This window comes from Scyliorhinus torazame, chromosome 18 (genome assembly GCF_047496885.1).
Source record: "Scyliorhinus torazame isolate Kashiwa2021f chromosome 18, sScyTor2.1, whole genome shotgun sequence".
Lineage (NCBI taxonomy): Eukaryota > Metazoa > Chordata > Chondrichthyes > Carcharhiniformes > Scyliorhinidae > Scyliorhinus > Scyliorhinus torazame.
This window is the reverse complement of record NC_092724.1, coordinates 115,420,662-115,438,718: the sequence shown is the minus strand read 5'-3', so window position 1 is coordinate 115,438,718 and position 18,057 is coordinate 115,420,662. Positions and strand designations below refer to the sequence as shown.

Below are 18,057 nucleotides of genomic sequence, written 5' to 3'. Positions count from 1 at the left end.
CATTTGGTCGCCAACGTCATACAAGCTTTTGTTTAGATGTGATCAGGTTTAATGATTGAACTTAGACCTTGACGCTTATGACCTAACAAAGAACAAAGAAATGTACAGCACAGGAACAGGCCCTTCGGCCCTCCAAGCCCGTGCCGACCATGCTGCCCGACTAAACTACAATCTTCTACACTTCCTGGGTCCGTATCCCTCTATTCCCATCCTATTCATGTATTTGTCAAGATGCCCCTTAAATGTCACTATCGTCCCTGCTTTCACCACCTCCTCCGGTAGCGAGTTCCAGGCACCCACTACCCTTTGCGTAAAAACTTGCCTCGTACATCTACTCTAAACCTTGCCCCTCTCACCTTAAACCTATGCCCCCTAGTAATTGACTCCTCTACCCCGGGGAAAACCCTCTGACTATCCACTCTGTCCCTATCCACTATGCCCCTCATAGTTTTGTAGACCTCTATCAGGTCGCCCCTCAACCTCCTTCGTTCCAGTGATAACAAACCAAGTTTATTCAACCGCTCCTCATAGCTAATGCCCTCCATACCAGGCAACATTCTGGTAAATCTCTTCTGCACCCTCTCTAAAGCCTCCACATCCTTCTGGTAGTGTGGCAACCAGAATTGAACACTATACTCCAAGTGTGGCCTAACTAAGGTTCTCTACAGCTGCAACATGACTTGCCAATTCTTATACTCAATGCCCCGGCCAATGTAGGAAATCATGCCGTATGCCTTCTTGACTACCTTCTCCACCTGTGTTGCCCCTTTCAGTGACCTGTGGACCTGTACTCCTAGATCTCTTTGACTTTCAATACTCTTGAGGGTTCTACCATTCACTGTCTATTCCCTACCTGCATTAGACCTTCCAAAATGCATTACCTCACATTTGTCCGGATTAAACTCCATCTGCCATCTCTCCGCCCCAGTCTCCAAACAATCTAAATCCTGCTGTATCCTCTGACAGTCCTCATCGCTATCCGCAATTCCACCAACCTTTGTGTCGTCTGCAAACTTACTAATCAGACCAGTTACATTTTCCTCCAAATCATTCATATATACTACAAACAGCAAAGGTCCCAGCACTGATCCCTGTGGAACACCACTGGTCACAGCCCTCCAATTAGAAAAGCATCCTTCCATTGCTACTCTCTGCCTTCTGTGACCTAGACAGTTCTGTATCCACCTTGCCAGCTCACCCCTGATCCCGTGTGACTTCACCTTTTGTACAAGTCTACCATGAGGGACCTTGTCAAAGGCCTTACTGAAGTCCATATAGACAACATCCACTGCCCCACCTGCATCAATCATCTTAGTGACCTCCTCGAAAAACACAATAGCACAACATCATCTTTAGCAACAAATGATAGCCCCGATATTTCCTGGGAGATGAGGAGGCTGTGGGTGAGGCCAAAATTACCTGGAAAACCTGGCCTGGCTGGGATGAGCATTGGAGTGGGGGGAGTGAAGGATGTCCTGCTGATATTAACAACACACCTTTTTTTTGCATTTCTCACTGCAGCCACCTGGGAAGGAGAGTGCCAAAATTGAGAGGGTGGCAGGAGAGAGGCTGGAGATCAGTGCTGCGGAAGGGAGGAGGAAGATTGAGGGAGGAAGGCCAGAAATCAGGGGTGGGCTAGGCCTGCAGTGTTCTTGGGGCCAGGAGTGAAGGATTCTGCTCCTCCTAGTCCACAGGGAGTACAAGCTTGAGGAGGCGGGAACAGTTCATCTGACAGGAATCTAGCAGCTGCTCACTTTCTGTTAATTGAAGTTGCGGCTCTAATGATGATATCAGACCATGTCATTTGAGGGACCTCTGTCAGGTCCTGAAATTTGCACTTTAAAATTTGAAGACATGAAAAGGCGTCAGGTTGCTCGATCCTGATATTTTAACTCCACGATCGTCTCCTACCTGTCGGGATGGTTAAAGTCGAGGGCTGTCCCTCTGAACGATGGGTAAGCTGCTTCGAATGAAGAAGCATGTTCTAATCATGAACAATGAAGTGAAAGTAATTGTGATGCTGAACGGGCTGAGCATTTCAAAGTAAAATCGCAATACATTTTGGCATATCACAGCCATTCATTAAGTTTTTTTGTGCTATATGTTAATATGTCTAATAATATTCAGGAAATTAGATAAATATACTTTCAGTCATCCATAAAAACCCTGCCTGTTTTTACAGTACTCTAATTGCAATCTATTTTTTATTCCATAAATAGTTTCTTGCCAAACCTGTTACAACAGTAAAATAAATAAAACAAAAGGGCAGTTAACTGAACTAAATTACTTGACAAAACCACTCTTTGTCCGACATTTGTCAATCTCATTCAAAGAAGATTTGGAAGGAAGTGAAAAGCACAAAAATGGATCTTCTCTGGGGCTATGATCTAGCAGCACGCTGGATAAATAGGAGATGTTCTGTAGTTTCTGCCTGACTATGCAGGGCAAACTTTTTATTTCCCTATTTTCTCGTGCTGTTGTTCTTCTTTGGCAAACGTTGAAAATGGCAATTGCAGGTGGAGATGTTCTGAAGCCTTTGTAATACATGTTATTTTTTATTTAACACAGAATTTCAGTCCCAGAGTCCTGGGCCAAGTACACAGATAATAACATTTTACGATCGCAGAGTGAACGGGCTGCATCCACACAACTTCGATATGATATAGAAAATCTCCTTAATTCAACATCCAGTGAGATGTGGAACCAGTTCAATACTCTAAATGTGTCCTTTACAAACCGCATCTCTGAGATAGCTGAAGCCAAAAATAAGTTGCAGACACATCTTGCTAAGGTAAAGGAACAGTTCAAGTTAACATATAGGAGTAATGTATCATCCAATTTTAGGAACCAGTGAAAAGTCTGGAAAAGCATTTTTGCATCATATCCAAAACAGTGGATTGACATTCATGTCGTTATAGCATTAATAAGTAAATAAATATACCTGTGCTTTACAACAAAAGCAGATTACTATAATGACTTAAACCTGTGGTTCTCAAACTTGTTTGGTTATAGGGACCCTTTTCAAATGGATTAGTTATCATAAACACACTCATCTAAATTCTAACACTACATTATACTCATAATTGGAAAGTGCTGTATGAAAGAGTGTTGTAATAATGCCTTCAACACAACAAGTATTTTGAGATGGGTGTACCTGCTTCCCACAGTGGCCTGTCTATCCTTGGCAGGAGCACAGAGGGAGCAGGAGTGCGGAGAAGCAGACAGTTCAAAGAGAGGACAAGAGCCCAAAGGAGGCAAATTATGGATAGAGTAGGAACAGGGTGGTGGGAGTAGGGGGACAATAGTGCATTGGGAGAGCACTGGGGAGGAGGAACATTGCGATAGGCACAGAGCACGTTTCCACTGCTGGTCATTCGATTACTCTTGACCATATAGTCCCTTCTGTTTGCCTGTAAAGCAAGCCTGTGTTGTGGTCACCCTGGAAGGTCTCCAGGGTTGAAAATTCTGTCTTCGATAGAGTAAACAGTTTTATAATTTCTCATGTTGCTCATTATCTATGAAACGAGACTGAATGAGTTGAAATGGCTTCAATACAATTTTAGTCACAGATGCTTATATTAAATAGGTCATTGATTATATTAAAAATGAAATAACAGACAAAAAATACACTTTTATTAACTTTTTAATGTTTTTAATTCTAATATACCATGCAGTTAAAGATATAAAATGACAAAAATTAAACATTTGCCAATCCCAGATCATTATTTGCCAGATTATAGGCGGGATTCTCCACCAGCCAGATCCGCAGCTTTGCCGGTAGTGCACTCACGCCCGTGGATTTCCCGACGCCATGGGGGTGGCCACAATGGGAAACCCCCTTGGCCGGCTGCTGGGACAGAGGATCCTGCTGCCGGCAGGGGTGCGCCGTGCCAGAAAAAGGGTCTGGTGGGAGGGAAAATCCCGCCCTGTGATTTTAAAATGACACTTATATTACCTGTACACATTTTAGGGTAGGCTTCCCCACGGTGCGTCTGTTAGGGCAATATGCTCCTTGGTTCGATCAGCTCTGTAGATCCCAGTTTCACACTTGAGATGCATTCATAAACCTAACATCTAGATACAGTAACTCTTAAACAAATTATGTTTAAAAAAAGTGACATAAAAGTGACAGGAATTGACATGAGAGACTGTGTAACATTGGATTACACAGTTCCAAAGATGTATAAAATACCTCTCGAAAACAATGCCTCGGATTGGCAGGAAGGCAGAAAGCATTTAAAAAGAAAACAAAGGAACAAAGTTATTTCAAAGCGAGATAAAAGATTATCCAGCAAAGATAAACAGCAAAATCACAAGGTACAAGAGACAAAAGAAAATGACATTTAAACAAGAGCGTTCTCCTTTGAATTTTTCATTATCTTTAGTTTGTAGAAATCTTACCGGCTCTAATAAATTTAATGAGATACTTACCCGAGTGATAGGAGTAAGAAGGGCTTAGTTTACTATTACATTCCTGACTAACATATCAACAAAATTGCTAATGGGCAGTATATTCCAGCAGTAAGACTACTGGAAAAGTATTCCACCCACTACCACCAGCGCATAATCCCAAATATTAATTTAGCACATAGGGAAAAATCGACATAAGGGCAGCAACATTGTTATAGCCTGATAAATACACATATTTATAAAGGAGAAAATTATTCACAGAGAAAAAAATGCAACCAGTGCCTACATTGATTAATAGATTACCTATCTATAAATAACATTAACAAATGCCGAGCTGAACAATGTAATCCTGAGGTTAGCCAGAGATTACTTTCTTAAAAAATAAATAAGACTTCCAGTCACCTCAGTTTTGTCATGGATGAAGACATTTCTGCGTTCAGCTGTTGACAAGATCAACTGGATGCTGTGACCCTCAACACATATTTTCGTGATACAAAATGAAACGCCAAAGGACAACGTTCCTCACTTTCCTCCTCTGTGTTTTCTCCGATTATGTAGACCCTTCAAGTGATCTTCCAAACGGAGCTGACAATCGAAAGCATCAAAAGAGCAATCAGAGATAAGGAAGCCCCCCTGAAAGTAGCTCAAACTCGTTTGGATGAACGCACACGGAGACCGAATGTGGAACTGTGCCGCGATGCAGTCCAGATTCTGTAAGTCAATAAATAAAGATCACGTCATACACTTTCAGGGATGGTCTTTTAGCACAGTGACTAGTGTCCCTGCCTCTGAGCCAGAGGCACTGGGTTCAGGTCCCACCCCACGATTTGATGGCCACGGATAGCATGGCCAGCCAGTTTAATTGCCAACCTCTAAATACTTCCAATACGCTATTAGAGAGGGAGAGCATCTTGATCAGCCATACTTTTGATGTGAGTGGCACCCCTGCCCACACTGAGACCTCCACATTTACCTTGTCCTGGTCTGAGTTGCTGGGGACAGCTTGTAGCCCCAGTCCTGTCCATTGCAGTTTCTGGTGCTACTGGGACTACAGAGCTGTTGTCCAATAAGAATGGCCAGCATTCTCTGAGGTGGGATTTCCTTCTGAATGAGGGGCGGAAGTCTCGTCAGCAGTCAAATAACGTTCAGAGTGTTAAATGGGTACAGGGCAGCTAATATCATAGAAACATAGGAGATAGCAGCAGGAGTAGGCCATTCACCCCTTTGAGTCAGCTCGGCCATTCAATAAGAACATGGCCGATCTGGTTGCAGTCTCAATTTCACTTTCCTGCCGACATCCCCATAACCCTTGACTCACTTGACTATCAAAGATCTGTCTAACTCTGCCTTGAATAAATTCAAAGACCCAGCATCCATTGCTCTCTGAGGAACATAATTCCACAGAGTAGCAATCCTCTGAGAGAAGACATTTCTCTAAAAGCAGACCTCTTATTCTTAAACTGTGTTCCTTATAAACATGAACACTGTGTTCACCACCCATCCTTTTCACCATCCTAAAAATCCTGGTCCATAATTCATAAATGAGTACTTTTAACTTGCTCAGAAGAAAACTATACACTCACAGTTCTGTTTCTGCACAGAAATCTCCATCCCTCTGCCCATCAAAATAAGACACTCAAAATTATAAAACTGAAGACCAGGTAAAAGCCAACTGGCCCATTCAGCATGAACCATGCAGTTATGATGCTTCTTAGATTACAATACGTACAATCCCGAAACACCTGAAACCAAGTAATCTCTTGGGTAAGGTAAAAGCAAACCACAAAAAGGGATCTTAGGCCAATTAGAATCATGAGGCCTGAATTTTCCATCTTGAGTCGGGGAAAAGTTCGGCTCTCTAAACCAGATTTGGGAGAAAGTGTCACAGACAGTCAGATTTACATTCCAGGGAAGCAGCTGTGAACAGGAATCGGGCTCTCCACATGCAAAAAGAGTTCCGAAGGAGCCACAGGGTTCATCTGGGTGCTGAGGCGGATGGACTATGTGAAAGGCTGGTCTCAGTGAACATAGAACATAGAACATTACAGCGCAGTACAGGCCCTTCGGCCCTCGATGTTGCGCCGACATGTGAAACCACTCTAAAGCCCATCTACATAATTCCCTTATCGTCCATATGTCTATCCAATGACCATTTGAATGCCCTTAGTGTTGGTGAGTCCACTACTGTTGCAGGCAGGGCATTCCACACCCTTACTACTCTCTGAGTAAAGAACCTACCTCTGACATCTGTCTTATATCTATCCCCCCTCAATTTAAAGCTATGTCCCCTCGTGCTAGACATCAGCATCCGAGGAAAAAGGCTCTCACTGTCCACCCTATCCAATCCTCTGATCATCTTGTATGCCTCAATTAAGTCACCTCTTAAACTTCTTCTCTCTAACGAAAACAGCCTCAAGTCCCTCAGCCTTTTCTTATAAGACCTTCCCTCCATACCAGGCAACATTCTGGTAAATCTCCTCAGCACCCTTTCCAATGCTTCCACATCTTTCCTATAATGCGGCGACCAGAATTGCACGCAATACTCCAAATGCGGCCGCACCAGAGTTTTGTACAGCTGCAACATGACCTCATGGCTCCGAAACTCAATCCCTCTACCAATAAAAGCTAACACCGTACGCCTTCTTAACAACCCTCTCAACCTGGGTGGCAACTTTCAGGGATCTATGTACATGGACACTGAGATCTCTCTGCTCATCCACACTGCCAAGAATCTTACCATTAGCCCAGTACTCTGTCTTCCTGTTATTCCTTCCAAAATGAATCACCTCACACTTTTCTGCATTAAACTCCATTTGCCACCTCTCAGCCCAGCGCTGCAGCTTATCTATGTCCCTCTGTAACTTGTAACATCCTTCCGCACTGTCCACAACTCCATCGACTTTAGTGTCATCTGCAAATTTACTCACTCATCCTTCTACGCCCTCCTCCAGGTCATTTATAAAAATGACAAACAGCAGTGGCCCCAAAACAGATCCTTGTGGTACACCACTAGTAACTGGACTCCAGTCCGAACATTTCCCATCAACCACCACCCTTTGTCTTCTTCCAGCTAGCCAATTTCTGATCCAAACTGCTAAATCACCCTGAACCCCATGCCTCTGTATTTTCTGCAGTAGCCTACCGTGGGGAACCTTATCAAACGCTTTACTGAAATCCATATACACCACATCAACTGCTTTACCCTCATCCACCTGTTTGGTCACCTTCTCAAAGAACTCAATAAGGTTTGTGAGGCACGACCTACCCTGCTCCAAGATTTTGCCCCGGCTGCTAACAAAAAACAATTCAAATAATAACCCTCACCCCTCTTTCACACACTCCCTTCCGAACATGCTTCCCAAACCCCATCCATCCAAACGCATGCCCCCTCATCCCCTTATGTAATGAATATAGAAATTGTTAAATATTATGGTTTATATTTATGGCAGTAATGTTATTAAAAGCCTGGGTTAAGATATATATTTGTTGCAGTAATACTATTGAAGAACCTAGGCCAAGGTACCCAGAATGTGTATCTGCTAAAGCTGTAATTAGGAAGTCGTAAAAAGTGAGGTAACCATGGTTTCTAACTGCATGTTAATATATAGAGGACTAATGGAACATTGTTATGATTTCTGGAGATTCGTTGGAGAGTAGATAATTTATGAGAGAGGGTTATTTAATCCTAGCTAAGCATGGCAAGTGACATCTTAGTGGGATAATTAATGTGAGGAGCCAGGTCTGTCTGTAATTTTTCAGTTTGTTATAGGATTTGCCTCTGACAAGACAGAGGATTTTAAGCTGAATGACAGTTTGCCATATGCTACTGGACTGAGCAGAAATGTAGTGGTTCTGCTCTTGGAAGGGTCTCTCTCCCTCCAGAAGTCTCTACTCAGCTAATCAAGTAATCTGTTTGTTAACTTTGTTTATAAGTGACATTTCAACTGTTTTGGGTTGCTTAATTGGAGTTAATAGCAGGTATAGATAGTAAGTTCAGGTTTTTCCCTTTTGTTTAAGGACTGCTTAACTGATAATTGTAAAGCTTTTTAAAAGATTAATGTGGTAATTCTGTGTTTAAATTAGAGTTTTCTTTAAAAATAAATTTAAAGTACCCAATTCTTTTTTCCGAATTAAGGGCCAATTTAGCATAGCCAATCCTGCACATCTTTGGGTTGTGGGGGTGAGACCCATGCAAACACGGGGAGAATGTTCAAACATGGAAAATTAGAGCATGCTTTAACATAAAAGATAGCTATCGGTCAGAGTTGTCATCCTGTGGTGAAGTATCCTTTCCTCACAGTTTTACAAATTGATAAAACGTTTGGGGTTCTTATCCAATATCCTAACAAATGTTGGCGTCTGGTCTAGTACACGAACAAATGTGGTGGCTCCTCCGGGATTAAAAAGTATAATTCCTACTTTGTTTTGGGATTATTGAATTTAAAGAGACGTGTGTGAGGAACTGATGCTTTCTTTCAGGTGTTGGTACTCTTATTGGCTTAAATAGGGAGTGACTGGAAAATGACTCTTTCAGTGGCTAAGTGATTCCTGGGTGTGAAAGAGACCACTTTGATTTACAAAGAGTGGCTAAAACAAAGCTTTTAGATTTGGCAGTCAAGGTGCAGTTGACTTACATAAAGGGGTGAGGAAGGTGGAGATAATTCAAGTGATAGCTCAGCATTTAAATTTGCCAGAGACACAGTCTGAATCATTGGAATTAGCTAAAATTCAGTTACAAATGAAACAGTGTCAACATGATGAAGAAATAAGACAGCTTGAATTGAAATTAAAAGAGAATGTGGCAATGGCAGAGGCAAAGGAAAGAGTAAGAGTGGCAGTGGTAGAATAGAAGGAAAGAGAGAGAGAGTGGCAATGGCAGAAGCAAAAGAAAAAGAAAGAATTTGAACTTCGGAAGATGGAACTGCAATGAGTCTATAAACCTAAAAGGTTGCAGTTAAATGCAGATGTTGAGGGAAGTCTAGAGGAAGGAGTAACCCCTCTTAGTCAAAGGCCTAGTGGGGATATGTTTAAATATATTGAAACATTGCCAAGTTTTGATGAGAAAGCCTTTTTTTAATTTTGTTTGAGAAAGTAACCAAATAATTAAATTGGCCAAAAACTTTTGTAAGGGCCACAAAGAGTCTACACTGAGTTTATAGAAATGAAAACTTACTTTATTTTACAACTACTGATATATGCAGCTCCAGTAGCTCCCTACTGGGGCAGGGATTCTCCAAAATCCCGGCCAGGTGTTGACGCCAGCGTAAAGACCGCAGTGGTGTACGCCGGCATCAACGGGCCTCCTGGGCCAGCAATTCCCCGGTTTTTAGGGGGCTAGCACGGCACCGGAGAGCTGCGCGCTGCTCCGGGGCCGAAAGGTGGCCTTGCACAGCCGGCACGGGTCCGCGCATGTGCGCGATGGCCATCTCCACGCCGGCGCATTCCTGTGGCTGCCGTCTCTGCGGCAGCGTGGGGCAAGATGTCGGGGACCGAACAGCGGGCACGTGCGGAATGAGGTAGGCCCCCTCCAGATCGCCAATTCTCCGGTCGGCGGAGAATCGGCAGCGTGGCATCGGAGTGGTGTGGCGGGAATTTCCCGCGCCCCCGGCTATTCTCCGACACGTTGCAGGCTCGGAGAATCCCGACCCGGGACTTCTCTCATCGGTGTCTTACTGCCCGACTCTATTTATACATAGGAAGCATTGTCGAAAATCCCCCACCCACTTTTAATGGAAATTCAGATACTACAAGATTCACGGGGTAGTTAATCATCTCTATCCTATAAGACCCATGCGGGTTATAACATACCTTTCCTCCCAAAGTCCAAAGAATCCTCCGAAGACTGTGGCGAAAGAGGGCACCAGATCCTCTTCACTTCTGGCTGGGTGTCAGGCACCCGAGATGCTTGATCAGGCTGCGTGTATGTAGAATGCCGTCTCCAATACAAACGTGGTGGTGGCTGTAATTCCAGAGGATCTGGGGGTTCTCCATCAGAGACGTCCTGCATTTCCATCTCCGAGTCCGAATTGACAAACTCAGTTATGTTGGCATCTTGACTGCCTCAGGGTTCCGCTTGGCCAGGTCAGGCAGCAGATGTGGTTTTAGAAGAAGTTTACGAGGATGAAGAATTTCCGAAGAAGCGGTCACCTGGACCGAAGGTGGTCAAGGTGTTTCCACATTATCTGACCTTGGGCTTGCACCTGGTATGAAACCAGCCTTGCCTGATGGAGGAGAACGCCGGAGATCCACTGTCGGGAAAATTTCGAACAAACACCAAGTCACCTCGTACAAAGTGCCTGGGAGGTCAACTCGACTGGGGCATTGCCCTTGCTGCTCTTGGTTGTGGCGCACCTTTGCCTTATATCTGGAAAATTCATACTAAGGTGGGAACAAAGTCTTCGGCCCATCGCTGGTTCCACGGGACTACTCCAGTCACTACGTGCGGAGTGGTCTTGTAGTGAAACAAAAAATGAGCCAGCCTAGTATCCACCAATCCTGAAGTTTGTTTCTTGAGGCCCCGTTTAAATGTTTGCACTGCTGCATGATTAGAAGCCGGGTGGTATGGGGCAGTACGAATGGGCCTCACCCCATTCACCTTCAGAAATCCGGACAACTCCTCACTCATGAAAGGAGCACTGTTTTCAGTGACAAGTAGTTCACGGTGACCGTGCGTGCAAAACAATAATTGCAACTTCTCAATGGTTGCCTGTGCCGTGGTTCCTGCAATCTTGTGCACTTCGAGCCACTTTGAATGGGCATCAATCAACAAGAGAAACATGGAGCCCTGAAATGGACCGACAAAGTAAACATGCAACTGCGCCCATGGCCGGCCTAGCCATTCACAATGATGTAGGGGCATGACCAGTGGGAGCTTCTGGTGCTCTTGGCAAATGGAGAATTGTTGGGCCATCTTCTGCGTCGAGGCCCGGCCACCATATGTAACTGCGTGCCAGCATTTTCATTTTGGACACACCCGGATGTCCATTGTGGAAGTTTTTCAAGATTAATTCCTGCCTTTTTTCTGGGATGGCTACACACATACCCCACTGCAGGATACCATCCTCGACACTGAACTCAGACAGCTTGGAGGAAAATGCACTTAACTCGCCTTGGGAGCCATCGATGCTGCCCACTGTATAAGACCACATGCCGAATTTTAGACAGGATCAGATCCACCTGGGTCCACTCACAGAGCTGAGACAGGCAAGGAGTCCATGGAATTCAGAGACTCGACAACCTCGATCGTCTTGGGGGTTGATAAAGGACCTGTTGACAAAGGCAACTGGCCCAGTGCATCAGCATTAGCAATTTGAGTCCTCGGCCTATGTTCAAAGGAATGCTTGTGGGCGGCTACTAACAGGGCCCAGCTCTGGATCAGTGTGAGATAATTGGGCGGAATCACATTATCCTCCTTGAAAAGCTCAACCAAAGACTTGTGGTCCATAACAATAGTGAAGTGGTGGCCGTAGATTAATTAGTGCAAATGATTCACTGCAAAGACCACCAGATCTTCCTTTTCGATCTGTGTGTGCTTCCTTTCAGCTGCAGCCAACGTACGGGAAGCGAAGGCGATTGGACATTCCCTTCCATTCTCTATCCAGTGGGACAGAACGGCCCCAATGCCATAGGGGCAAGCGTCGCATGTGATGAGTAAGGGATTGATGGGATCGTAATGGGTCAGTAACCCGGAAGACGACAGCTGCTTCTTCACCTCCCGAGAGGTTGCTTCCTGCGGCTGGTCCCAGGCCTTATATGTGTTTCTTCAGAAGAAGACGGTGTAAGGGGGTCAACATGGCTGCAAGGTTCGACAGAAACTTCCCGTACTAATTAACAAGCCCAAGAAAAGAGCAAGGCTCCGAGGCATCCGCTGGGGTGTGGGCCTGCTGGATAGCGTGCAGCTTCTCCGTGGCGAGGTGAAATCGCAGAACCGTTGGAGGATAGTACTTGGGGGCTCTGGCAAAAAAGAGAGAAAAGCCTGACTCTCCAACCTGGATGATTTTTTGCCCAGTTCTTAATCAAATCCATTAGGTGGGGTGACCTGCTGTATAGCGAAGGGTGTCAATCAGCTGAGCAGAAGAGAGACGTGCTGTGGCTTGAACTAACTGCACTAGCTCGGTAAACCATTGTAATTAGGGCTATGAAAACAGTTCTGTGTCTCTTGGCATAGTTACTTCCAGATAATTGTGCAGGAAATAGTTTTATTTCATGGAAAGCTCACAAAATAGATTCAGATAGGGTAACTGAGAACTTAGGGATCACAATATATTTGAAATTTTGGAATCGTAGCATGTACTCAACCTAATGAACAAAACCTTATTCTTGTTAACTGCTATGATTGTCCCTTCAACAAATGCATTGGAACAGGAATTATAATTTTAAAAGGTCCCTTCCACCGATAGATCAAATTCTATGGTTCCAAGGGTTGCTTACAGCCCTCAATTACCTCGATAAAATTGTTCCACCTGCGGGTCGAGACAATAAGGATCAGGAGGCCTTTCAAATGTGAAGAGCGTGCTGACTGCACTCTATCAGGTCACCTCAAAGTCCACACACTTGAGCTTTGCATTCGGCGTCAGTGTATTCCTGTCAGCAAGCTGATTGCATCCTCTTTCTTCATGGAAGACCGGCAAATATAGCCCCCCACACTGGCATCTGGACTGAAATAATTAACACAGCACAAACTTTTGAAAAGCAAACCTAGGACCTCCCTGCATTACATTGCTCAGTGACATATTGGGCAGTGCATTTTTCAATAGGCCACTGGGAGAGCTCAAGAATATTTTTTTTTACATATGAAAGGTGTTAATAAATATATGTATAAAAACCTTTACCCACATTCTTTTAAAAATCAACGTTCGGTACTTCAGGATATAAGGCATTTGTTCCAGGACACCAAGTTCTGCATGTCGTCAAAAAGTGTGCAGAAGTGAATAGTCAGACTCGAATTCCCTATTGTTCCCAATCTATTAATCATCCACAATTTGAGGGCACAATGCTCCCAAGAGGAGACAAAGTCCCTCGGCGAGCGAGTTTAGCCATGTGTTTCCCCTCAGTGCCGAGACACACATGGCTATTGAACGCGTCTCATAAGGGACCTGAACGGGGATTGTGTGGCCGAGGCCGCACTTGGCCGCACATGACCCCATTTTGTACAGTGGGGAGTTCCAGCAAGCGGAAATCGGGTTGCCATTTAAATGGGGTCCCGATCTCCGAGGCCCCTGAAACAATCCCCAATCTCCCCCCAGCCCAAACCCACCACCCCAACATCCACACCGGGCAACCCTGGTTCGATCACGTAAAAATGCCAGCTTGGCACCCTGGCAGTGCCCATGACAGCACCACCTGGGCTGTACCAGGCTGACACCCAGGTGGTACTGCCAGGGTGCCAGGCTGGCATTGCCAAGGTGCCCAGGGGGCATTGCCATGGTACCCAGGGGGCACCAGCAGCCCAAAGGACATGGAGCTGGGGACCCCCCATGAGTGCCGTTCCATCTGGTCCCCATTTTTGTTGGGACCGGTGCTGAATGGCACTCACCTAAGGTTTCTGAGGCGAAGGGGCTGAATCCCAAAGCCTCTGGTACCTCGGGAATCTGCACATTAGAGTAAGGTTTACTGCCTTGCTCAAATATGCAGATTTGCCCCAAAGTGATCCCGCCCATCGTGGGCGAGATTCACCTCGCAACGTCTCGAGAGATTGCTTTGAATCTCACGAGGTGTGGCGAGCCGGGTAGATCCCGGGAGTGGGGTATCCAGGCTTTCAACAGCGGCAAGCTGCTTTTCAGACGTAGCATGATCCTGAGTGTTTAAACACTTAATCTACAAGTTTGCTTCTTAGTAACTTCAAAAATATCAGAGTGCCATCTCAATCTGTCAGCTTCCACCCATTGTTTTAAGTAAGTGATACAAACTGCCCCCATTGTGTCATCTGAGTCACCAAGATGTCACTGAGCGGATTGTGAAATGTTTGTTGTTAAAAGGTAGAAAAGGTGTGAAAGGAATATAGCGACGGTGTGGCTGAAAGAAACACAGAGACTGTTGCTATGAACAAGGTAATGCTGCAGCTTTTCAAAGTGACTCACCATGAATTCTTCACAAAAGATTTAAACCTGTTTGAACTTCAAAAAGAAAACCCTTCCAACTTGAGATGTAAATAAAGTTACAATTGTGGGAGACTCCCGTAGTGGCAGGATATTGAAGCTAACTTATTGTTTGTGCGCAATTGGACCAAGCGCTCATGTGTACTACGGTGCTTGGGTCAGGAATGGAAACGCCATATCCTGAATCAGTAAAGGAATAGCCCAAGCTATTTACAATCTATATTAACGACTTGGATACAAGGATAGAAGGTTCTACAGCCAAATTTGTAGATCACACAAAAATAGGTGAGACAGTAAGTTGCAATGAGGAAATAAGAACCGTACTAATGAATATACATAGGTTAGGAGAGTGGGCCAAAATGTGGCAGATGGAGTTTAACGTGGATAAGTGTGAGGTCATGCATTTTGGTCGAATAAATGGAAAGGCAACTTATTATTTAAATGGGGAGAGACCTCCGGGTGCTCCGATGCAGAGGAATCTGAGTGTCCTCGTGCATGAATCACAGAAAACGAGCAAGCAGGTGCAGCAGATAATAAGGAAAGCAAACGGGATGTTGTCATTTATAGCAAAATGAATTGCGTATAATGGTAAGGAAGTGTTGTTGCAACTAGACAAGGCATTGGTAAGACCGCAACTGGAGTGTTGTGCACAGTTTTGGTCCCCTTATTTGAGGAAAGATGCAGTGGGCGTTGGAGGCAGTTCAGAGGAGGTTCACTGGATTGATTCCAGGAATGAGGGATTTGGTGTATGAGGAGAGATTGAAATTTTTGGTCTATGCTCTCTAGAGTTTAGAAGAATGAGGGGAGATCTAATTAAGGTATACAAGACGCTAAAAGATATGGATAAAGTAGAAGTGGAGCTGGTGCTTCCTCTTATGGGGCATTCTAAAATGAGAGGTCATAATCTTAGAATAAGAGGTAGCACATTTAAAACAGCTTTGAGGAAAAACTATTTCTCCCAAAGAAAATGAAAATCGCTTATTGTCACAAGTAGGCTTCAAATGAAGTTACAGTGAAAAGCCCCTAGTCGCCACATTCCGGCGCCTTTTCGGGGAGGCTGGAACGGGAATTGAACCGTGCTGCTGGCCTGCCTTGGTCTGCTTTCAAAGCCAGCTCTTTAGCCCTGTGCTAAACCAGCCCCTTGTGAATTTGTGGCATTCACTACCCCAGCGTGTGGTGGATGCAGGGCCAGTGAGTAAATTTAAGGAGGAGTTAGACAGATTTTTAATTGGTAATGGGTTGAAGGGTTATGGAGAACGGGGAGGACGGTGGAGCTGAGGCCAGGATGGAATTAGCCATGATCACATTGAGGGTGCTCGGTTCGGGAGGCTAAATTGCCTACTCCCGCTCCTAGGTCATGTGTTCTAGGGAGGAGATATTCTGGCTGTTTTCGCAATCTAGCCCTTGGCCTGTAACATTGTAGGTAGCAGATGAGGAACATATCAGCCATGATAGAATGGCAGAGCAGACTCGATGGGCCGAATGGCCTAATTCTGCTCCTATATCTTATGAGCTTACGAACTCATGAAGATATTTCCAGAGAATCTATTAACACTAGTGGAATGTGGGTAGTCACAGTTTTTCCGAAAATCATTTTTACAACATGCAAAGCTACTGAACATTAAGCATGTCCAAATGATCATTGTGAGAGAGTAGCAAACATGTTTTGTACTTCTATTTTCCATTTTAAGAAACAGCATTGCGGTTGAACAGAATTATTTTTGAAAATGGACAGTGCCTGAAGTTTAGCTTATTCCAAGAGTGAGGAAACTCAATATCCCATGAGATATGATGTATTAAACTGCTATTGGCACAAATTATTACTTATACTTGTAATAATATTAGTGTTTCTGTTCCTCACAAATTATATTGACAAAAATGAATGATATTAGTTTTACTTGATTGATTTGGCTATTGCAAGGTGAGATTTGTCAGAACCCAAATTTTTCACTCATCAGCAAAATGATAGTTATTTACAAATTTATTGCACAGTTAAGTACAGAAAGATAAATGTTAATATGCTGCATTATACTGAAGATCATGGGCTGGATTCTTTGGTCGCCACATGTTTCGCGGCGGCATGTCGGAATTCCGTTGCTGGTCAATGGGATTTGCCATTAAAGCCACCCCACACCACCGGGAAACTAATGTCTGATGGAATGACATCAAGGGGGTGATTCCTTGGCCGCGTTGTACCCAGCGCGGATCCAGCGATGTCGAGAGAGTGGCAGGAGAGCCACTCCGAGTTGCGCTGAGTGTCAGTTTGCCATTCCCCCGACCTGGTCTGATCTGGATCTCGCCCAGAAAGGCCAAGAACCTGATCACACCTCATTTGCATTAATTTTAACCTCATTAACGAGATTAAAGTAGAATAAGGCGGCAGCTCAGCACTGGCACTGTGGGGCAGCAGTGCTAACCACTGTACCACCGAGCCAACCATTCCTTCAAAGGCATTTGGGGCTGGGAGGTTGGGAGCTGGAGGGGGCCAGGTCGGGGGTCGTCCCTGGGCTGGGTAGGGCAGTGGGATTTGGATATTTGAATCTTTGAAGCCAGTTTCATTTTGCGATCAGCAACACCAAGACAAACCTCAGCTGCAGCCTATCTGTCCTACAAAACTCTCACAGGACAGAGCTAAGCAGCAGCTTGTCCCTTGAAAGTCCATTTTACCCCCCTGAAGTTTCCGTTTTGTATTAGCCAATTTAAAGTCCACTTTAGCCCCCTTGAAGCTTCCGCTTTGTACTTGCTTGTCAACAGCCCATTAAAGTCTCCTTGAAGTTTTAATGGGCTCTGTGGTTTCAGTGTTGCAGTATGTCTTTTATCCATTTGTACTTGGTTGTTTATATTCCATTTCTCACCCTAATGTCTCTAACAAGCTTCTAACTTGACAGCTGAATGCCATCTCAAAGGAGGGATAGGCCTTGTTAGTTGTGATAGCACTTGACGGCCCTTGAACTCTGCAGTGTCTCCTCGAAAGATACAGTGTCCTGTCTGAGATAAATTATTCTAGACTGTATGTCTTGCTGCCTTTGATGCCTGTACTTTAGGTGCCTGCAGCTGGCAACATTCACACATTAAAGACCGGGGTTCACCACTGAGGACCGTCTCGCAGCCAAAGGGTAACTATCTGATGAGCAGAAGACAGCTGACCACGACCTCCCTGATATTGCTGGCTGTGGCCTGGGGTCCCGGTGCTCCTGATCTGGGCGGGAGTAAGTGTGCAGAGTGAAGGTTGACAGCAGAAGTGGCTCGCTGGATGACACTCTGAGAGAAGGCTGGATAGTCATGTTAAGGGTGGGGGAGGGTTGCAACACAGACTCTACGTCGGGCTTAAAGGCACAGTGCAGGTTCAGGCAGCCCAAGTGCGATGGTATGACAGCAATAAGATTTTGGGTTGTCCAAGTCTGGGTATCGACCACACATGGTTTTATCTCCCTCGTGGACTCTGTTAGATCTTGTGTCCACTCGCAGCCCAGCAAGTCATGTTACTACAACCACTGGCCATCATCATTATGTCTCAGCGCTCTCAGCTGCATCATTTGCCCAGTCGTGG

The 18,057-nt window shown here is 44.9% G+C and overlaps 1 protein-coding gene across 2 annotated transcripts in view; it reads left to right on the top strand.

Annotated features, from left to right (window-relative positions):
• Positions 1-18,057, top strand: part of tekt3 (tektin 3) — a 44,474-nt gene that overhangs the window by 22,311 nt on the left and 4,106 nt on the right. For both annotated transcript variants that reach the window (XM_072483166.1, XM_072483164.1), the window contains exons 7-8: positions 2,569-2,791; positions 4,969-5,123. In XM_072483166.1, the coding sequence (XP_072339267.1) occupies positions 2,569-2,791; positions 4,969-5,123 (378 nt within the window). The remainder of the gene's footprint in view (positions 1-2,568; positions 2,792-4,968; positions 5,124-18,057) is intronic.